Source organism: Pempheris klunzingeri, chromosome 12, assembly GCF_042242105.1.
Source record: "Pempheris klunzingeri isolate RE-2024b chromosome 12, fPemKlu1.hap1, whole genome shotgun sequence".
Taxonomy (NCBI): Eukaryota; Metazoa; Chordata; class Actinopteri; order Acropomatiformes; family Pempheridae; genus Pempheris; species Pempheris klunzingeri.
The window spans coordinates 16,721,313-16,742,200 of NC_092023.1; the positions used below are offsets into that span (position 1 = coordinate 16,721,313).

The 20,888-nt window shown below is 40.8% G+C and overlaps 1 protein-coding gene across 1 annotated transcript; it reads right to left on the minus strand.

The window, feature by feature from the left end:
- Nucleotides 1-1,533: 1,533 nt before the first annotated feature.
- Nucleotides 1,534-16,461, minus strand: kif11 (kinesin family member 11). Its single transcript, XM_070841413.1, has 27 exons — nt 16,323-16,461; nt 15,995-16,090; nt 15,234-15,363; nt 14,221-14,318; nt 14,049-14,127; nt 13,712-13,897; nt 12,441-12,565; nt 12,225-12,315; nt 11,767-11,912; nt 10,499-10,595; nt 10,281-10,376; nt 9,601-9,689; nt 8,815-8,902; nt 7,664-7,737; nt 7,252-7,366; nt 6,816-6,887; nt 5,973-6,108; nt 5,173-5,345; nt 4,948-5,073; nt 4,697-4,852; nt 4,371-4,510; nt 4,046-4,206; nt 3,824-3,942; nt 3,043-3,265; nt 2,773-2,951; nt 2,372-2,482; nt 1,534-1,772 (listed from the first exon to the last, which is right to left on the minus strand). The coding sequence occupies exons 2-27, from the start codon at nt 16,066-16,068 to the stop codon at nt 1,659-1,661; spliced, it is 3,198 nt and encodes a 1,065-aa protein (XP_070697514.1). The 5' UTR covers nt 16,069-16,090; nt 16,323-16,461; the 3' UTR covers nt 1,534-1,658.
- Nucleotides 16,462-20,888: the final 4,427 nt, after the last annotated feature.

The following is a 20,888-nucleotide window of genomic DNA, read 5'->3' on the forward strand; positions in this document are numbered from 1 at the left end:
ACCAATAAGCATTTTAATACTGATTTGGTGTTAATTTAGATATGTACGCTGTGGCTTTTTGACAGGAAACTTCCAGTAAGGGCGGGTCACCAGAACATATTTGATTGGGGAGACATTACTAATCGTTACACCAGGCGAAACCGAAAGTATGAAGATCTGAACACTTTCCCCTCCATGTTGTGCAGTAGGCACACTTAGGTATATTTAATTTGAACTAGACAATGAAACAAACAGTTAGATGCTTGAGAGTTTGAAATAATACAACACTGCATGGATAAACCCAGAGGCGGTGTGAGAGTGTCACACAAGGCATGAGTGATAAAAGACAGACTTTGGTAGATATTTGTCCTCAGTTCCAGCTAAAGGTGCATTTCTGAAATTCTTCTATTAAAATTTAAAGGAAAGTTTAAACTCACTGGAAAATATTACGTAGGAATCCAGCAGTTGATCTGCGAAAATCAAATCTTTTGCTCATATAGCCCTAAAGTCTGTCAAATATACACTTTTTTTTTTTTAATTGACATTTTCCACCACACCTGCCTCAGTTTCAAGGATTTTTTTTTTTTTTAAAGGATCCCCAACTGTCTTCCACGGTTGTGTTGTCACTGACCATAATTTAACACCTTTCGGTAGGTGCATTGTGTGTAAAAATAAAAAGCACTTTGAAATGCCCCCTCGAATAAACATTCCTGAAATAACTTTTGGAAAAGAGAAGCAATGGTTGCGAAACTATGCCAAGCATTGTCCTCAGACAAGCACTTAACATAGGACTAAGAGAGTTTTCACACTGGCACCCTCCAAGGGTTAGCTGGCCCTGCCACAGGGCAGGTTAGCCCAGAGTTTTCAGGGTTATCTCCTGAAAATCAGCTCAACATGTGGCTAAAGTAACCAATGGATTTCTCTCTCGATGTTAAAGAGTAGTTCTACAACACAAACATCACAGCGGTGTGTTACGAACAGGGCCAGCAGAAGTGAATCATACAGCTCTGGACTTTGGCTTAACAATGAGTGTTTGAAAAGGGGCTCAGTTGGCCCATAGCTAAATATATGCAGTGTTACAAGCCCTACAGATTCAGGAAGTGATTTGTGCCAAAAGCTGAGCTTCTAAGTTTATAAATGTGACGGGTGCGGAACTGCTGTAGCTGTTTGCCCTCCCCTGAACACCCAAGTTAAATCAATTACCTGCCCAATGTTTTGCACAGAAATCATTACAGGAGACGAATCTCCGTCTTGTCCTTTTTAAAAGGATTAACAGTCTGAGGATAACAGAAAACTCCTGTTGTGTAACATCTTTGACGCAGTTTGTAAAGTGCCCCATTAACTTTAGCAGTAAGAAATGATTTGTGAATATCACAAGTGGGTATTTAGACATATCCTGTTACTTCCCTTCAAAGGTTTCACCAGATCACTTATTCCCCATTCTGGATGATAAATAAATGACGAGCATATCAGTGCTCTACTTTGTTACCTACTGCAATGAATTGAGAGTATAACAAGTATAAAATCTCTTTAATTTTACAAGCAACTTGAAAATGTAGAGACAATTATGCTACTAAAACAAGTGACAGTTCATGGGACAACATTTAGTAAACAAAATGATTTAGCGTGTAAGAAAGAGCTGAACAGTAATAATAGTTTAAAAGAATATATTAAAAGTTTTAATTTTGACAGCGCAGTGGCAGTCTGGATTTCTGAGGCGTTGATGTAGCTTCGTTTTCTGATGCTTTCGGCCTGCTGGGGATCTTTGACTCCTTCTTACCACCTTTCTTTTGCTGAAAAAAAAAAAAAAAAAAAAAAAAAGTAATATTAAGAGAATATTGAATCATTATGAATACTCAGTAAAACTTGACAAAAGTGGGCAAAAACCCTTCAACCTGTTTGAAAGGATAACTCTTGTATATTTGTTTAACCACAAACAGCTATTTATCAGGTTAAAGTCACTAGACTCCTTTGCCAAAAACTGTAACCAGTGGAGGCAGCGGTAGACCAGCAACTCCTATGTTCTGTAAGGTAAAATTAATTAGTTTCTGACTGTGTGACTTTGATATTTTCAAAAGTTTGTTCGGACCCAAACTAATATGTTAAAATACTTAAGACCAACAACTACACCAGCAACCCCAGTGTTGTGAGAGGTAAAAATCCTGTTTGTCAATGGAGTCTGGAGCGATATAACGGCTGTTTGTGGTTAAACCAAAAGTATCGTACAGGTCTGTCTCTGTAGGGATCCTTTCCATAATGATGTCAGACACTTAGAAAAATAAAAGAAAGAAGAAAATCCTCAGCAAGAGTGTAAATCCTCCACCCATATGTAAAACCCACACAGTTCCAACCTTTAGTAAGTTATACATATACACACACACACACAGCTCACCTTGAAGAAAGGAACGCGTTTGGACTCGTTGAAGACGAGGTTCTCATCAATAAAGGACGGCTCTGTGGCCAAGCTTTCATTACAAGTACTCAGCTCCTCCTCCAGGGAGTCCTGAACACAAGAGAGAGGGAAAAGATGCAAACATTTAAAAATAAAATGGCTTCTTTGGAAAAAAAAAAAAAAAAAAAAAAAGAAAAGAAAATGCTGCCAGTATTCTAGTCAGCATTTTTAAGTTCAGTGTAAATTTACTGAATGAAGGTAAACTGGTTTCAACAAAAACAATATCAGCCTATTAAATATAAACCACCGTAAATATAAACCATCGTATCACACAAGTAACTGACCAATTCAGAGTACGTGTCTGTCGCTGCTTCCAGTGGAGGAAAATAAATAACACGTACGTGATCAGCCTGGCTGTGTTGGTCCTCCTCTTCATCGTTCTCGTCCTCATCCTCCTCCTCCTCCATGGCGGCCTGAAGCTTCTCTTGCTGCTTCCTCAGGCTCTCCAACAGCTCTCCTCGGCTCCGCGACTTCACCAGCTGCCTGGGATACACAAACTCCTTACGCTGAGGGGTTGCACCTGAAGGCAACAGAGGAACCGGTTTGTGACCTCACCACTTAATAAGGAGTTTGAAAACAGAAGAAAAAGGCACCCTGGTTATATCATTTACCAGTGGGGACATCTTGCTGCAGCTCTTCCTGCAGGAAGCAGTGGACCAGCTGTTGGCTCGTCTCCACGTGGCCCCGGAGCTCAGCCTGCTGTTGGTCCACGACAGTCTGGTCCAGGGAGGTCTGGCTCTGCACAGCCATCAGAGCCCGCTTCACCTCCTCCTGCCGACTGGAGAGCTCCTCCTCGGCTGTCTGGAGACGTTCAGTGCAGCACATCTCGACACTCTGTGAAAAGATAAAAGATGAAGGATTAGAGAACGGGCAAGTTATGAGGTCTTGAAGTTATGAAGTTTCATCTCTAGCTCATCTCCGAGGTGAAGCGTTTGTCATGACACAGTGAAACCACAAACTTCAGTATAATGAAGCCTGAAGACCCACAGGCACAGTTTCACTAAAGGAAATTAAATGATAAATCAGAGCCTTATTCTTACATATTTTGGGTTCAAAACAATTTAGAATTGTTCCAGTAGATCACCTCAGCCAGCAGCCACCAGACGGGCTGCAACATGACCTGATCAAAGTAGGTCCACTAAAAGTGTTTGTTTTTCCACTTACAACATTATGTAAAGGATCCCTACAGAGACAGACCTGTAAGATCCTTTCTGCATTTTTACCTTCCAGAACAGAATTTGTGTGCCTTGGTGTGTTGACTTAGTTATTTTGTGTGTGTTATTGTGTGACTTTGGATCTGAACAAGTCCCCTAAAAATGCCTGAGGCAGCAATGGACCAGCTAAAAAAAACCCAAAAAAACAAACAAAAAAAAAAAAAAAAGACATTTTTACCTGGTGGAGGGCCTGAGCTTCAGTTGAAATTCTCCCCATCAGGGAAATGTGTTCCTGGGCTTGAGTCTCTGCATGCTCCCCAGCTCTGGAGCTCCACTGAAGGTCACGTTCGACCAGACCTGCAGTCACAAATCAACAGCATCAGCAATAATGTAAAATCAATGTTCTGTAGATGTACATCTGATGTTTAAACGATGACTGAAGAAAAGATGAGTTCGGTACCCGACACAGAGCTGTGGAGGTGGGAGCAGCAGCCGGTCAGCTCCTCCAGCGCCTGGCGGCTCTCGTCGGCGTTCAGACGCAGAGAGGAGGCCAGAGAGCAGGAGGTGGAGGAGAGGAGGTCCGCCTGGGCCGAAGCCTGACGCTCTACTGTACTGCAGCCGCTGTACTCAAGGAGACCCAGGATGGTGACAATGTGGAAGAAATGGATAAGAGTTTTATTGAAAGATTTTGTTTTATGTGATGATTTGAAATTCCTTTTCTAGGCTTTTCAGAGACGCTTGACTGTAACTCCAAGTATAAGGGAAAGCCTTTGTCTGTGTCTCACCTGTTGATGTACTTCTGTAGGGTCTGTACAGGTTTCTGCAGAGCTCTTGAGGTAGCACGTAGATCAGTGTAGTCCTTCTGGGCCTCCATGGACAGCAGGTTGAGCTGGTCCTGCAGGCACTGGATGGTCTGCTTCATACTCTGACAGAAAGGGGAAGCACAATAATGATGTTAGTTTCACTCAGCTGAAAATGCATTCTGATAAAGTCGGACCAGTTATGACTCCTAAATGTGGATGCTGTCAAACTTTCTCTGTACATTGAGACACGCAGGGCCGAAGCTGCTGAAAGGCCAAATCTGCATCGTGCCCCGCAGATCAGCCCTTACCGTCTGGTGTTTCTCCTGCGCTTGTCTGATCTCGTCCTCCAGCTTATCCTGTTCAGTCTGCAGCGCACTCAGGTCCTGCATGGCGGCCTCCCGCAGCGCTGCCAGCTCCTGGACCAAGCTGTTGAAGCACACACCGACCTCCTTCATCCCCTCCACCTGTGGGAGGGAGACGATACGAGAATGAGAAGGATGAGAAGGTGGTTTAAGCACAGGGACACATGCAAGAAGACAGAACACAGGTAGGGTCCGACCTGGTCAGCCAGCGCTCGCTGCGTCTCCACTGTGGCTCTCAGGCTGTTGTTGATCTCCTTGACGGCCGAAAGACCCATCAGAGTCCGACCCACCAAGACCTCCTCCATGTCCTGTCGATGTTCATCCTGCACACATAGACAGGTTACAATACTCCACGTCAGACCGAATACAGCCTCCAAACTCCCCCCGTTATGTGTCAGTTGTTGAGGTTGTCCCGTCCTCACCAGCAGCTGCAGCAGGCTCTCCTTGTCCCGCAGACACAGTGCCTCCTGCTGCCGCACTCTATCCTGACAGCGAGCCACGCCTTCGGCCACCAGCTGCCCGACACCACCCACGAAGGACTCCATGGTGGTCAGAGCTCCTTTAAGAGCCGCCTCATTCGTCACAAGCAAACCATCTGTTCAGGAAAACGGACACAGGGAGACATAAATACAATTTAAAAGAGGTTTTAAATAACTTTAAGATTAGCTACTTCTCAAAGGCCCGACAGCCACCACCAAGCTGTCCTGTGTATTTTTGATTTTGTGACAATAATGGAAATAACTGACGGCGGTCTGGCCCAGAAAGAAGGAGACGATAGTGGCCAAAGTCTCCGTCGATGTTCATAGCTCAAGGCATTGAATCCAAGTGATTTTGGTGACCACGACAACATCAGTCATCAATTTGCACACGTTTGTAGGATCTATCTAAATATAACAGACAGATTTCCATTTTTTACTTTTCTTTATCCTGCTATTTTTCATTACAACTAAACTACATATCACTAAATCTTGTTGAGAAATGATTTTTCTTTCTAGTAAGTAAATTCCCTGCATAGAAATCACATTATTTTTGGCCTGTTTAAGGACAGTAATATATCAGGCTGTCAACTCAACACCTAATAACTTCCTCCTGACATGTTGAAAACACTAAGTGCTTAGCTTTAAATATTAATATACATTTTTGTGTATGAAATTCAAATTAGACCTACACCTTCAAGAAAAATAACACGTTAAGCTCCACTCCAGCGGCTCTCTGGTCTTACCGATGGCCCGTGAGTAGCTGCTCAGCATGTTGTGGTGTTTGGTTCCTTGTTGCTGAATGCTGCGCTGCATGTTGCTCAACGCTCCGTCCATCCGCTGAGCAAAGCTCTGTTGGATCTGACTGTTATGCTGCTCCACCTGCAATGTCAACCAAGCGCGAGTTTGTGAGTCCTAATTCATCTACTGCAAAGAAGATGCACAGATGATGTTGCTGATCTGTCCAGACACATGATTTCTAGCCATTTATGAATTTAATCATACTTTCTCCTACAAACTACATTAAAAGTTTCTGCAATGCAAAAAAGTAATTTTACATGGGAGTTGCTGCTCTACCACTGTATTGCTTGGTTTGTTTGTTTCATTGTGTGACTTTGGTGTTTTAAGGGGTCATTTTGGACACAAACCAAATATTTGAGTAACACATAACACAAAGAAACTAATTAATTAAACAGTAGACTAGATCAGAAACAGTGTTCTGTGATGTATTTGTCAGTGGAGTCTGGTGGGTTTCAGTAGCAATGGCTGTTTCTGGTTAAACAAAAAGGATCTTACAGGTCTGTCCCTGTAGGGATCCTTTCCATAATGTTGTTAGACAGTCCATTACAATTGACTACCACCTCAAGTGGTAGCTTAGTACTACTGCCTAATGGAAAACCCTGCAGACATTAGCTAAAAAAAGAGCTGCTCAGATAATGCAGTGAACTTTTAAATAGTTTCAACTTTCTCAGAAAAGGAAGCATGAGAATCTTCTCAGTTCATCCAAAAAAATAAATACAAAAATCATTGCATTCAGAAACAGCATGGTTTTCACTTGACAGTGACTGTGAACTTGATCAGTATGTGACCTTTTTCTTCCTGTCCAGCTTGTCATGCAGACCCGACACGTCGCTGGTGCTGGCGTCCGCTGTGCTGAGCAGCTGAAGGAGGAAACACAAAACACCAGGACTGATCACACTGACTTGTAAATGTTTCTTAATAAAACAGCTGTGCAAGCAGAAGAGAAAAAATAAAACCTTGCCGAGAAAGGAAGCTTGGTCACAAAAAAAGTAAAAAAGGGCAAAACAGGAAGTTACAAATGCAATGGAGCATTACAAAATGAAGGGGTATTATTAACAGTATGAAAATAAGGAGAATAAGAGGAACAAATTGCTGAAAAAAGGAAATGGCAGAAGGGGAGGAAAAAGGAAAACCCAACTAGCCAACATCTGAATATAGTTAATAAAACTGTCAGTCATGTACACAAAAGCGTCATGAGTCAGCAACAGTAAAGCTCATCTGTACCTGCCCCGCTGTGTCGTACAGCGTTTCCTGGACTGAGGAGAGCGCAGAGCAGATAAACTCCTCCTGACTCAGCTTCTCTTTGGTCTGATGCAAGTCTTGGCTCGTCTCCTCCAGCCTGAAATCAGCAGCGGAGGAATGGAAACCAAGCACATTTACTCAAGTACTGTATTTAAGTACACAGTCCAGGTAATTGTACTGTACGTGAATCTTTTCTTTTTATACTTCTATTCCACTATGTCGTTTAAGTTTACAGAATTCCTTTATACCCACATCAAGCACACTCTAAACCTTGATAACCATGTAAGGACCAAAAAATTAAGAATTTTCCAAACGTTCATGACTTTGTACAAACCCTGTAAATAAACCGTTACAAACGGAGGATGTGTTTACGTGTTGCGTAATAATCACTGACCTCTGTTGCTTCTCATCCAGGTCTACAGCACACTGCTCCAGTCTACTTTTACTGTCCACAAACAGCTCAGTCACCTGCAGACAGGAACAAGGTGTGAAGAGGTAGAAACGAGCATAAATATGGTACATGATGCAAGACAGACAAGTTAAAATGTCACACAAGAGTGCAGTGATGAGCTGCTGAGTTCATTAAATTTAATGGGACATTGACTCATTCCTTTCTTGTCCAGGTAGGAAGGGACGCCAACCTCAGTTAAATTAAACTCAGATCGGCAAGCTAAAGGAGAAGATGCGAAGATGTTCCCACGGAAAGGGAAAAAAAGCTGCATAAAAATATGGGTGCATCAATCTCATAGAAAGCGCTGGCTAACAACCCTCCACCTAACAAACTCCAGTTCAACTATAGTTGCATTGCAATAAACTTTGATGAGTGCAAAGGAAAAAAAAGGAGTGAGATGTCCAGTGTGTCCTCTGTGGTATTCAGAGCCATTTTGGAGTTTAGACTGATTAGTTAAGGACAATGATGCTGTGTGATATCGTAAAACAGTGAGCGTGTCACTTGCAATTCTGAAATTGTGTGAATTTATGCTGCAGTTACTCCAAAGAGTAACATGAGGTGAATATTTGCTTCATGTTTGGTGGAAGCAGCTTTTGAGCCCAGCACCTGTGAAACTCCTTTTTAAAATCCTCAATACCTACTTTTACCTGAAGGCCTTTTTTTTTTTTAGCAGTGAATATGTCTTGTTTTAATAAAATGTTTTTTGTTTTTTTTTTAACAATACACGCTTTATCACTAAAAGCACTATAAAAAAAACCTCATTATTTCTAGGTCAGTCAGTCAGATTATGACATTTTTTCCAGTGTAAAGACTGCATTCATATTTTTCAGAGGCAACAGTGATTTTCTCAGTATTCTTGTTTTGTCAGATTTGGCAAATTTTTTAAAAAGGCCAACTTCTGATTCCAGCTTCTCAAAACACTGATCAACAATTTTCACCATTTTATGGCATTTTGAAAACCAAACAACTAATCGATTAATCGAGACAATGATAGACAGATCAATCAATAAAGACAATAATCGTTAGTTGCAGCCATTGATTAAGCTACACTCCATCTTAATAAGGCTCTGAGTGCGACAGTCGGACTCTCGTACCTTCTTGAGCTCCTCCTCCATGGCAGCGATCCTGTCAGTGTACTCTGCTGAGTGCTCTTCTTGAGAGGTGATCTGACCCATCATACTCCTGAAAAAAAAAAAACACACACACACACACACACACCTGTCAGGACACAAACATACAGCAAGCTGCATCCAGCATCTCTAATGGTGAATAGACATCTCATTAAAAAATGCTGCTGCTCTGAATTCAATTCAATTAAATTCTGAGTTTGGCTTTTGCCAAAGTCACAATTATATTAGGTTAATGACAGAAAAACATATGTATAGAAAATAATTCAAAACACATTATCCAACTGGGTGACATTGGCATTATAAAAGATTAAAAGCAAAACAATAATTAAAAAAAAAAAATCTACTGACATCTTGAGGGGCAGACAGATAAATTTAAAAAAGTGGTCAATCAATTAAGAAAATAAGGTAACATTTTGATAGATTCATCTTCAACTCTTGATGGGAATTTTTAAGTTTAACTAAATGGTTAATTGATAATTAAGGTAATCCATAGTTGTAGCTCTACTTTCAACTTCTGAATTTTGGACGGCCAGACAAAATGTGAACACCACGATATCAATCGAGGAAAAGAATGCAAGTTTCTATTACAGGGAAGTTCCCCCCACCACCAAATTAGGGCTGAGATTCCCATTAGCCCAGGTCACATTCAACATTTTGGTGATGTACTTGGTGTTACATAGTTAAAGGCTGACTGCCATTAAAACAAAACAAAACAAAAAATGTTTTTCCCGGTCCCTTCATGTGACCTACTCGTAGTTTTCAACAGACAGGTAAACGCCGTTCTTGTCCCGAGTGGCGGCCAGGTCGCGCTTCAGACGCTCTATCTCCTCCGTATATTCCTGAGTGCACAGAAACACATGCCAATATTTTCCTTAAAAGATGTTGACTGACTTGCATTGATTGACTTGACTGTTTGGATCAAAGACATTTTTCTGACGTGCAGCAAGTAATTGAGACTTTTCCCTATAAGCCCGATACCATACTTAAAGACTGCTGCAGTATTTTTAAACCCCGGCCCTAGGTTTAAGCGTCTAAACAACTAGTAGGTGCAAAGATGCTTAGACTTGGAGTAGTAGATTGTCAGCATGGCAGCCGCAAAACAGGCTATGTAATCCTAATACTCAAATAATGGAAAAACCATGTGGAAACATAATCAAAATCAGACATTTGAAACCTGGGCCCTATTTTCACATATTTTGGTGTCAACTGCAACAGATCCAAGTTTGATCACGTTGTTCCCAGGGATTACATTGCAGTCTGTATCACAGCTGCCGGCTGAGGTGATCTACTGGACCAGTTCTAAAACCTCTGGTACCCATCAGTCATTTAGACACCACAATATGTACAAAAAGGACCCTGCTGTAAAAATAACAGATTTCTCCTTTATGTGACACAAAGCCTAAAGTTTGTATGTAGTCAAACGTTTCTACCTTAATGAGCGTCCTCTTGGTGAGTTTCTGGTTGACTTCAGGCTTGTTCATGATGTTCTTGGCTCTGCTGGCATACTCCAGCGTGCTCAGAGTCTCCTGTAAGAGAGGAAGAATATCACAGCCATGAGCGTGTGCTGAACCAGAGGAGCGGAGTGCACTGGAGCTATAGAAACTCTTAAGTTTAAAAGGCAAAAAGCAACATAAAGCATACAACGTACTTCCAGGTTGCTGGAGGAAGGTGACACGGTGGCGATGATGGAGGTTTTTGTTCGTCCTCCCAGTGAGTCCTGTAGAATTCTGGTCAGCTTAGACTCCCTGTAGGAACAGTACACACAGTTTATCCAGTGAGTAATTAGAGCTACACCTGTAAATCATTAAGGATGAAATACCAGCTTATGTTTAGTCATTGTAAATATAACAATATTGGGTACCAGCAATAGCAAGATTAAGCTATTCATGTTGGTGCATTGGCATACAAGTTCATGAGGCGACTGCCCAGATTATAGAAGTGTGGACTGGATACAATTTGTGACCGCAGATTACAGGCTGACATCCATAGAAAAAGTTTGGTCTCATTTTAAACTTGATCGTTCCCAGTGTAATTCCATACCAGACATGTTCTGATCCACAGATTTTAGGCACAATATGAGATGATCAAGTCCCTGTTTTTGTCATCTTTGTCATCATGCTGACTGCAAGGGGAAATCCTGCCATATTTTTCTGCATCATTTATGTTTGAAACAGATTTATTCATAACTGAGACTTGAATCTTTCATTTGCGTCTGGTTTGAATATTCAATGTACGCAAATACGGTGAATTGTGATTCAGTTCATGTTTGCTTTTTTGCTCAAGAACCAAAGAAATAAAATCAAACTCTGGACAATTATGAATTGCAACATATTCTTCTAATATTGCATCACATTGAACTGTATAATGTCGACTCTGTACTCTGCACTGTATTGCAATAGGGACGAATTGTATCATGACGTAATGGAATTTGCTTCATGCGCGTCTTTAATGTATCCATGATTGTTGGCAATACATTGAGATAAGCATCGCAACGGCCTCAGCGATGGAGATGCACATCCCTTTTGCATACAGGTCGGCCAATGAGTAACAACAAATCAGTGTCAGTGGTACATATTTTGGACAGTTGTGAGTGTGATCATTTCTTGGCCAGGAGCAAGAAACCATAAGTGGTTGTTTTTACACTTTGCTGTTGTAAAGATTTCAGAAATTAGGTATAAATAAGTGAGCTTAGAGTTGCTGCTATGTGAACTTTGTCACCTTTAGACAGAGCCACACTAGCCATTTTCCAGTCTCTATGCTACACTAACTAGCTGCTGGCTGTAGATTCATACTTCAGACACAAGAGGGTGGTACTGATCTCATCTAACTCTATAAGAAAGCTCAACAAACCATGCTGCAATGTCATTTTTGCATTTTTATTGCATATATGATCTCACACATGAATCGTGACTCTACCTGTAGGGGACGTGAGGCCGTTTCTCCACCAGAGCGGTGATCACTCTGCCCAGTGTTAGCAGGGACTGGTTGATGTTTCCTGCTTCGCGAGCTCGCTTGTCCACTGCACCTGAACGCCCGATGTTCTCACTGCCAGCCAGATCCACCTGGAGGGCAGAAGTTTGCTGGTCATGTCTTAGAAATTCAACAATTTTAAACAACGTGTCCTCAAACCAGGCTTTAATTTTCTACTTTGTACATGGAAAATGAGGAGAATTGTCTCAGGAATTGACATCTTTCCTGTAAGTTAATAGAGCCTTCACTAAATATACTTACTACACTTACTTAACTACCTTATTCAAGCAAAATAACTATTGTTTCGGAAGTATTACTAATGTCTTGGCCCATTACATTAATTACTTCAGGTTTAAAACCTTCCAGTTGAAAACATTTCATATTTAAATACTAGGGATTGTTACCAGATTGAGTTTGCCGATTTTCACCAGCTCCTCTCCATCCAGAGTGATCTCCTTCATGTGAATAGTGACCGAGAACACAGAGTGGGAGCGACTGCACGGAAATAGAAGAGAGAAACGGTAAACAGTCTCCCCAAAAAATAAGTGAGAAATAAAAATCCACGAAAGTAAAAATGGGTCCTAGCTGGTTGTAGACTATGGCGCACTCTCGGTGAGTACCTAGAGTAGGCGTTCATGAGCGTGGAGGCCGTCCTCCTCTTGGCTGACCCTCTCTCCAGGATCTGATAAACCTCATCTTTGTTGTGAACCGTCACCTCCTCTAGGCCCTTCACCACCACGCCTCGCTGCAACACAACACGCAGCAGTCACAGCAGAGGCCACAGAAGATGAGAAAATGTATGCAAATGTCCCAATTTGTTCTGCAGGATCGTTATTAGTACTGAATAAGGACTATTTTAATTGATCGGTATGAGTCCCACTGTGCTCCATTTAAGGAATGGTGAAGCTGCCATCAGTCAGGTACATCATTTAAGTTTAATAATCAAGATCAAGATGTTTCGGCCTCACTTTTTAGGAGCCATTATGTCGTCCATCTTCATATACAGCGTGAATAAATTCAACCACATGCTTAACATTGAGGTCATAGTTAAAAGTTGTGCCGCGGGGGGCAGAATATTAGAAACACCTCCCAGTATAACGTGGTCCAGGACAAAATCACTAACTAAAACAACATATAGCAGAATTGATACCTCTACGACCATGTCTACATTGTATTTGTAACTATTAAATATGCTAACGGGGTGGCTAACAGATAATTAAAAGTTCACAACAGCAACATGGTACTTCACCTGAGTTATAACTATTTATCGGTAAGTTTACCCACTTATAGCCTTCAAGGATAATGGGTTATGCAAACTATATTTTCTTTTTTGTGAGATTTGTTTTACTGGTTACACAGCTTCCCTCTCATCTGTAGCCATTGAACTCGCTTTGTTGTTTTTTTAAATGCAATTTCTTTTCGTTTTAATTGCCAATTTTCATTTTGTATTTTTATTGTCTTTTATGTGCAATGTTAATGTTGTTCTGTCTTATTTAAATGTATCAATATGTCCTTGTAAAGCACTTTGAATCACCTTGTGTCTGAATGGTGCTACATTAATAATATTGCCTTGCATTATTATGATTTCATTGCATTAAGAGTCATTTCATGATATCTGCGTTTTATTTCATCTAGTTCTCAATGCATGTTTGACAGCATAGACGTGCGAATAAATTCCTGTAACTAAAAGAACGTCTTGTGTCCATGATTTTAACATTTTGGGAAATGTATTTCAACAGTAAAGAAATTTAGAAAAAGCCCATGCAAGAAAAGCAAATGTTCCCAAAAGGCAAAATAAAAGCTGGAAGAACAGCAAGAACTGTAGGACACTCTCAAAAGCAAATACTTGAATCGTAGCAGCAGATATTTATTTATGCCATCTGACAGTTACCTTGTTGCGCGGGTCATCGAAGAGCTGCAGACGCTCTGTGACGTCCTCGCTGGGGCTGAGCAGGTCGAACAACTCCTCGTTGTAGATCTCCAACAGCGAGACTTTGACTGAGAACTCGGTGCCGTTCTCAGAAAGCTTCTCAAAGATCTGGTGTAGAGTCCTGGGGATGATGCCGGCCAGAGGGTCCTAAAGAACACGAACGCAGCAAGTGTTGACAGGAATCAGTTCATTATCTGCTCACTTACTGTCTGAGAGTCTGTTCGATTAGGCTTTATCTCTACTGACAAAAACAGGAACGGAAAAATGTGAATGTTCCCTTTAGACAGACTAAACTCACCTCCTCCCAGGTGAACTGCTCGTCTGGAGTCCTCTCTCCCTCCATGGTGAACGTCTTTCCTGTTCCAGTCTGCCCGTAGCTGAACAATACAGCACAGAAGGGATGGGTTATTAACAAAAAAAAAAATATAATAACATTTATAGTTTCATTTATTTTTTTCTAAATCACTTACGCAAAAACAGTGCAGTTGTATCCCATAATGACTTCATCCAGAATGGGACAGACGACGCTCCTGTAGACGTCGATCTGCTTGGCAGCTGGACCAAATACCTTTGGAAAAGATGATTCAATTTAAGAAAAGAAAAAAAGAAATGAAGGCAATCGACCTCCAAGTAGGTTCTTTCTTTGCATTCATCATTTGGGGTGACAGACGGGCTGTGCCATCAGCTGCTTTACGTCAATAACTAGCAGGGATGAGGCTCGCAATTCTGATTCAACACTTCCATTTCCTTAAATGTTTAGTGAATATGCATCTCATACACACTTCAATAAGGGCTGCAGCTTCTTAATCTGATAAAAAATATGAAGTTAATAAGCTTAAAATATTGATATGAACCAAAGATTAACAGGTCTTCCTGAAAGAAGACCTCTCTCTGACTGGAATCCACTCTGACAGTGCAGCGGTGTTAGAAAGAGCAGCTTCCACCCCCACAAATGATTTTTGGAAAAGCTCAATGTTTAAAGTAATTTTTCACAGTCACGCACTCATTTTTGGAGCTGCAACAAACGATTATCTGTTACATCCTCATTCACTTTATTGTCATAAAGGAGGAAAGATATAAAATATTCACAGTTAAAAGGCTGGAATCAAAGAAGTCATTTTTCTTAAGTTATTGAAATCAATTAATTGATTGCCAAAGCAGTTGGCAATTACTTTAATAGTTGGCAACTATTTGGTTAATTAAATTGCAAATTTTCAAATTTTCACTCTCCTATGCAGAGAAATACTGCACTGTAGAGGCAGAGTATCATTAAGGAGAGCAGCACAGCAACACCAGCAGGCTGAGGAGGACAAAACACCGTAATAAAGAACGGATCAGAGTTTGATCGGCTTTGTACCGTTTGGGACGTCTGTTGCAACCACACAAACAAACAAAGAAACAAACATTCTCCACAGGGGAAATAGCATCCTGTAGCATTTTATGTGAGCGTAAAGACAAAAGCTGCAGGCCTGCGTCCACCCACCATGTCAAATGTGTAGGTCTTCCTTGACGCCTTGTCGTTCATCCCTCCTGTCTTCACCATCACCTCCTTCCGGTTTGCATCACAGTCAATGACCCCGTGGGAGGACTTGCGCTCCGTTGTGTTAAAAGGCCTGAAAGGACGACGCAGTGGACACAGGTCTGACTTCTCTGAAATTAACTTGCCTTTTATTCTTGCCAACTAAATCACGAGAGAGCTCACAATGAGAGATGAAGTTTAGTGACGATGTCAGGTAGCTGGTAGATAAATGAACTAAAAATGTTTTCTAGCAACACTAAAAGTGTTGCTAGACAGATTCCAGGGTTTTTTTAAAAGACAGATGCTTAGCTCTTGACAACGTCACATCACACCCAGCATCATTATTTCACTTCCCAAAATACTGGGTTAGGTCCCTGTCGCTCTGGGATGATCTAATGGTCGAGGAAATACACACTTTTTAAAAATGTGCTTTTACTTAATTAATTCCTTCCTATGTATGTCTAATAATCAATTCCATTCATTTTACTATTGTAAATAGGTTCTTATCATTATTATCATTGTTATTTTCTAATGCAGTTTTAAGCTAAAAAAAAACAGACATGTATAGGTTTGTAAAAAAAAAAAAAAAAAAAAAATACTTCCACAACATGAGACAGGGGGAAAAGAGCCCCATATCTACCTTTAAGTCAGTTCAAGAGACGAAGTTATATACATCAATAAAATGTAGGATAAACACATATAAAGGTTCGGTTTTCTCTCCATACCTGCATCTGACAACCACCTGGATGTTTCTCCCCTTTTCGTCCCGTTTAATGCCGCTCAGGTTGTGTGAAGCCATGGTTGCAGAGAGATGTCCTCCTCTGCAAAAACACCGTTACACACTTCACAGTATGAAAACAACAACAACAACAACAAACATCAGAAACGGTCTAACTGGAGGTCGGCTCAGAGATAACACTACTGACACAGAGCTCCGACAGCATTTAAATATGACTGAAATGTGTCTGTGAACTATTAACGTTCACCACAAGACAGAATTAGCATGCTGGCTAGCGCTAGCCAAAAATAAATTGTTTATCTAGCGTAACTTACCGAATAACACAGTTCACGTATCTTCCTCTCCCTTCAACAACCTACTCGCTTATTGTTTCCAGCAGTAAAATGATTTGTGAGTATATATTTATCGTCTTTCGCCTCCACGGACCACACAGACTCTCACAGACAGCTTCTCTGGCGCACTAAACCCTCAGATAAGAAACATTTGAAAGAGTACTTTTAAATTCAGCTCAACCAATGAGAGGAGAGTAACGGCCAAACAAACGACGCTATTGGTCGAACGGCTTCAGCGCAGAGCATCACGGGAGGGCAGCTCGGTATAAATACCGCCACATCTCCACTAGGTGGCGGCATTGTCCTGAAAACTGTGTTACCTGAACAGCGTGTGCAGGTAACAACTTCGTACGGGTTGTAGTCATAAACCTCTACACAGTCTATGGTTGTAGTTCATTCATTTTATAGGTATTTTCCATGAGGATTCATCAAAGATAGTTTGAATCAGCTAAACAGGTCGAGGTCAGGTTGTGTGTTAGCCGAATTTCACATATGTTGAAAAAATATTTGAATATTTCATGACAAATATGAAATCTGTTATAGCACACTTCTGGACATTTATGTATATTTATGGACAGGTATATTCAGTATCATTCAGCTTCTGGTTTCTCCTTTATTTTCATTATTTTCTACATTGTAGATTGATATCAAAGACATCAAAACTATGAAGGAACACGTGGAATTATGTACAAAAAAAGTGTTGTGCTTTTCCTTCACTCTGCGGTCCAACTCATCCCAAACCATCTCAGTTGGGTTTAGGTCGGGTGATTGTGGAGGCCAGGTCATGTGACGCAGCTCTCCATCAGTCTCCATCTTGGTCAAATAGCTCTTAACCAGCCTGGAGGAGTGTTTGGGATCGTTGTCCTGTTGTCCTGAGAAACAAACAATGGTCCCACTGCCTGGCCTGCTGCAACTGTGATCTGAACTAGGATGGATGGATGGATGGATGAACACCCTGGAGCAGGAGTTAGACCATCATTTGTGGGAAATAAAATGAACACAAAAGATATAATTCAAACTCTTTTTGGTCAGGTAATTTGGACTCATGAGCTTGTGCCTAAACTCTCACTCATGGACCTGTGATTACTCAATTCTTGATTTGGGACTAGTCAAAAAAACATTCCTGGCTAAAGCCCTAGAAGCCTGGTGATGATGACGCCAATGGATTGGGAGCACATTTCTGTCCAAACATAAAGGTGATACGTTCAATTTGGTTTTGATTTTAATGAAATTAATGAGTTTATCTGAACTATAAAAACTAATGCTTTTGTTTTTGCGAGCAGAAAAAAAATCAACATATGCAGAATTACATAAAATGCACATTAGCATTTCCTTTACACATATCATCATCATTGCATTGTTGTCGAGTATGAACCACGAACACATCGTGCATAACCACCAATTATCTTTACCGTCTTCGTTTAACCTTGTTCTCCTTGTTTTTAAGCCGTTTGTCAATTTCTGTGTAAGTACTGAGGAGTCAAATTCCTTGTATGTGTTGTCCAATAAAGCTGACTCTGATTCTGAACCTCTTTTCTGTTATTTATTATTATCATTATTAAGTGCAAATATTCCTACTAAATCATTTCTCTGCGTGGTCTGAAATAAAAGCAGAGCAGACTGACTGTGCCATCAGCCTGCTGTTGAAGCCTCCAAGGAGCAGCAGAGTTGTTAAATGTTACCAAAATAACATCTTACTCTCTGGTGCAATAATAGCCATTTTATTTAAGGCTACGGGCAGAAAACCTGTTTTTTCAGAAACATGAGAAAATACACTGAAGGATGATGTGGAACAGAGGAAGAAACACGACTACAATGTTAAAAGAACAAATAAATATCCAGCCACACTTTATAATTGCAAAAATTGTTCTCTGTGACATTCACGTTTTATTCTGATGTGTTGAAGCAGAATTTTAGCCTGTTGCTAATTGCACCACATGGACAAAGATCAATTAGAAAAAAGGTAAATTACTATATCTTTTATTTTAGTACGACTAAATGGGGAGAAAAAAGACTAATCCACACGGGCAAAACATGAACAAAATCATGTTTCTGAGAAAGCACAAAATGATATATTTACAGAAATGCACACACAGGAAACATGTTTAACTGATCACTAACATAAAGTAAAATTCTTAGATGCAAACAAAAATTGACATGAATTTCCATCTAAATAAGAGCTGATTCTTCATGAACATACAAAGACACAAAGTACCCACAGCTGTACAGATAACACCACCTTTCTCAAAAAATAAAACAGCCCATTTCAAATGATTTATTAAAATAAACCAACATATCTAATTATTTAATTCTTTCATGCACTTTGTCTATTTCAGATTTATGAAGTGACCAGTGGCGAGCAGCAATCCATCTGCTGAGGACCATCCGCCCACTCAGCCCCCCAAGGAGGACGAGGGGGTTGCCCTTTTTGCTCTCATGGCTACCCCTTTAGCACACACACACACACACACACACACACACACACACACACACACATTTATGCGTGTATGGATTCAAAAACACACATGAAAACAGAAAACCCTTTTTGCTGCTCTCTCACATCTGACAGTAACGGTGTAATAACTCCTGATCTGGCAGCGGACTGATCCAGGACCAGAAGTGTTTTATCACTGATCTCTCAGCTACCTGCCGTAGTATTCGCCCCGCTAACCAACAGTGTCCTGTGAACACATCCAGTACCTGACGTCTAGTACACCAGCCCGGTATCTTCACATGGTGCATGAATAGCACTGTAGCAAGGCTTTCTGAGGACATTTCGCCCGTCGTTCTGTTTCTACAAATTTTCTTTTGCTTTTCACGTGTCATTTCACGCCATTTAGTCTCTACTGACTTATACCGCGCAGAGATGTCGTGTCATTTGGAATGAGAACAAGTAGTTTGGGCACTCAGGTGAGGCAAACAACAGTAAATGAAAATCTTAAAAATGTGTAGACATGACATGCAAAATTAAGAATTACATTAAAGATTAAGAGTGGTATGCTATTTATACGCCATCCCAAAGACCAGGTTGTTTAGCCCATTAATTCAAGTTCACTGAGGCTCTTGTCAAACTTAAGTGTGACAGATGTGACAGTTTACTAACTGAGTATATCTAAACTATGCAGAGTGGAAAAACTAGAAATACGAAAAAAAACTTGAAATTGGAAAAGTTGATGCATTGATTAAAAAGAAAATATGACAAAACAGAATGAAAGTAGACTAAAGGTGAAGAATCTGATTTGTGTGGATCAAAGAGGAGGCCGTAACCTTCCTCAGATTAAAGGAGAACTTCCGTATTTTTAAACCTGGGGCACATTTTTACATATTCTCGTGTCTAAATGACTGGCAGGTACAAAAACATTTGGAGTTGGTCCAGCTGATCACCTCAGCTGGCAGTCATGAAATCCAGTGGCAACTGCATGTAGGACCCATTTCTGTCACTCGCACGTCTCGCAGAACAGATTCCATTTTATCAAATGAATAAATCCACAATGATTCCTCAAGTAAAATAGGGGGGGCTGGAAAACAGTTTTTTTAAACGCTTTCAGTAATTTTTGTGGCATTTGGTGCACCGACAGCTGTTACAGCTACACAAGAATCCTGCTGTTTATGTGGTTTGAACTTATAAACTGTATCTCCATTGATGGATCAAAGTTCCCAGTCTGAGTGTGAGCTGTAGACTGTGTTTCACTAACTAGCAGCTTCCCCACACTGGCTGGGTATGCGGAGAAATGAAATCAATGAATCAACAGGCCTCATACAAACACTTTTGATTTCTTCCCACGGAGCTGACATAAAAATTATTTTGGTTCAGTAACTTCCTGCTGTCAGTCAGCCTGGTGAAGGCTGCTGTCCAATCGGCTGCCAGGAGCAGCAGCTGACAGACGCAGGACGCTGTTTACAGAACATGAAGTCAGCGTGGATTGGATCACAAAATGCTAACATGGCCCTCATATCTCGCTTCCTATGTGGATTCAAGTTCTTGTTTTTACCACTGACAGGCTCAGATTGTTATTCTAAGTGTCTGATGGAAAGGATCCCTACAGAGACAGACCAGTAAGATCCTTTTGTTTTAACCACAAACAGCCGTTATATCGCTCTCTTCAAAGACACCAGACTCCATTGACAAAAACAGTAATTTTACCTCACAGAACAACAGTAACTTAAAACACAAGACCAGCAGCTCTCGTGGCCTGCTTAGACTGGAGCTCTTTTAATGACGTCATCTCATTGTGTGCTCATCTTGTTCCGTGATAGTTTAACGGCACCAACTGGAGAGTCAGCTCCACCTGCTGTTTGTCTCCGTCAACCAATGAACTCATATTCACACAACAGACGCGGAAGGAAACAAGCATTAACTCGCATCTTCTTTTGATGATTCCATGGAAATTTGGGAATTTGTACTACATTTGGGTGGAAACTTCACTCATAACAACATCATCTTGAAATGAATCTACATTATCAGGCTGCTCATAGTGAGTGCACACCAAAGGCAGCAGTGTATTAGAAGACAGGGATCAACACTGTGCAAAGATTTCAAGAGGTTTG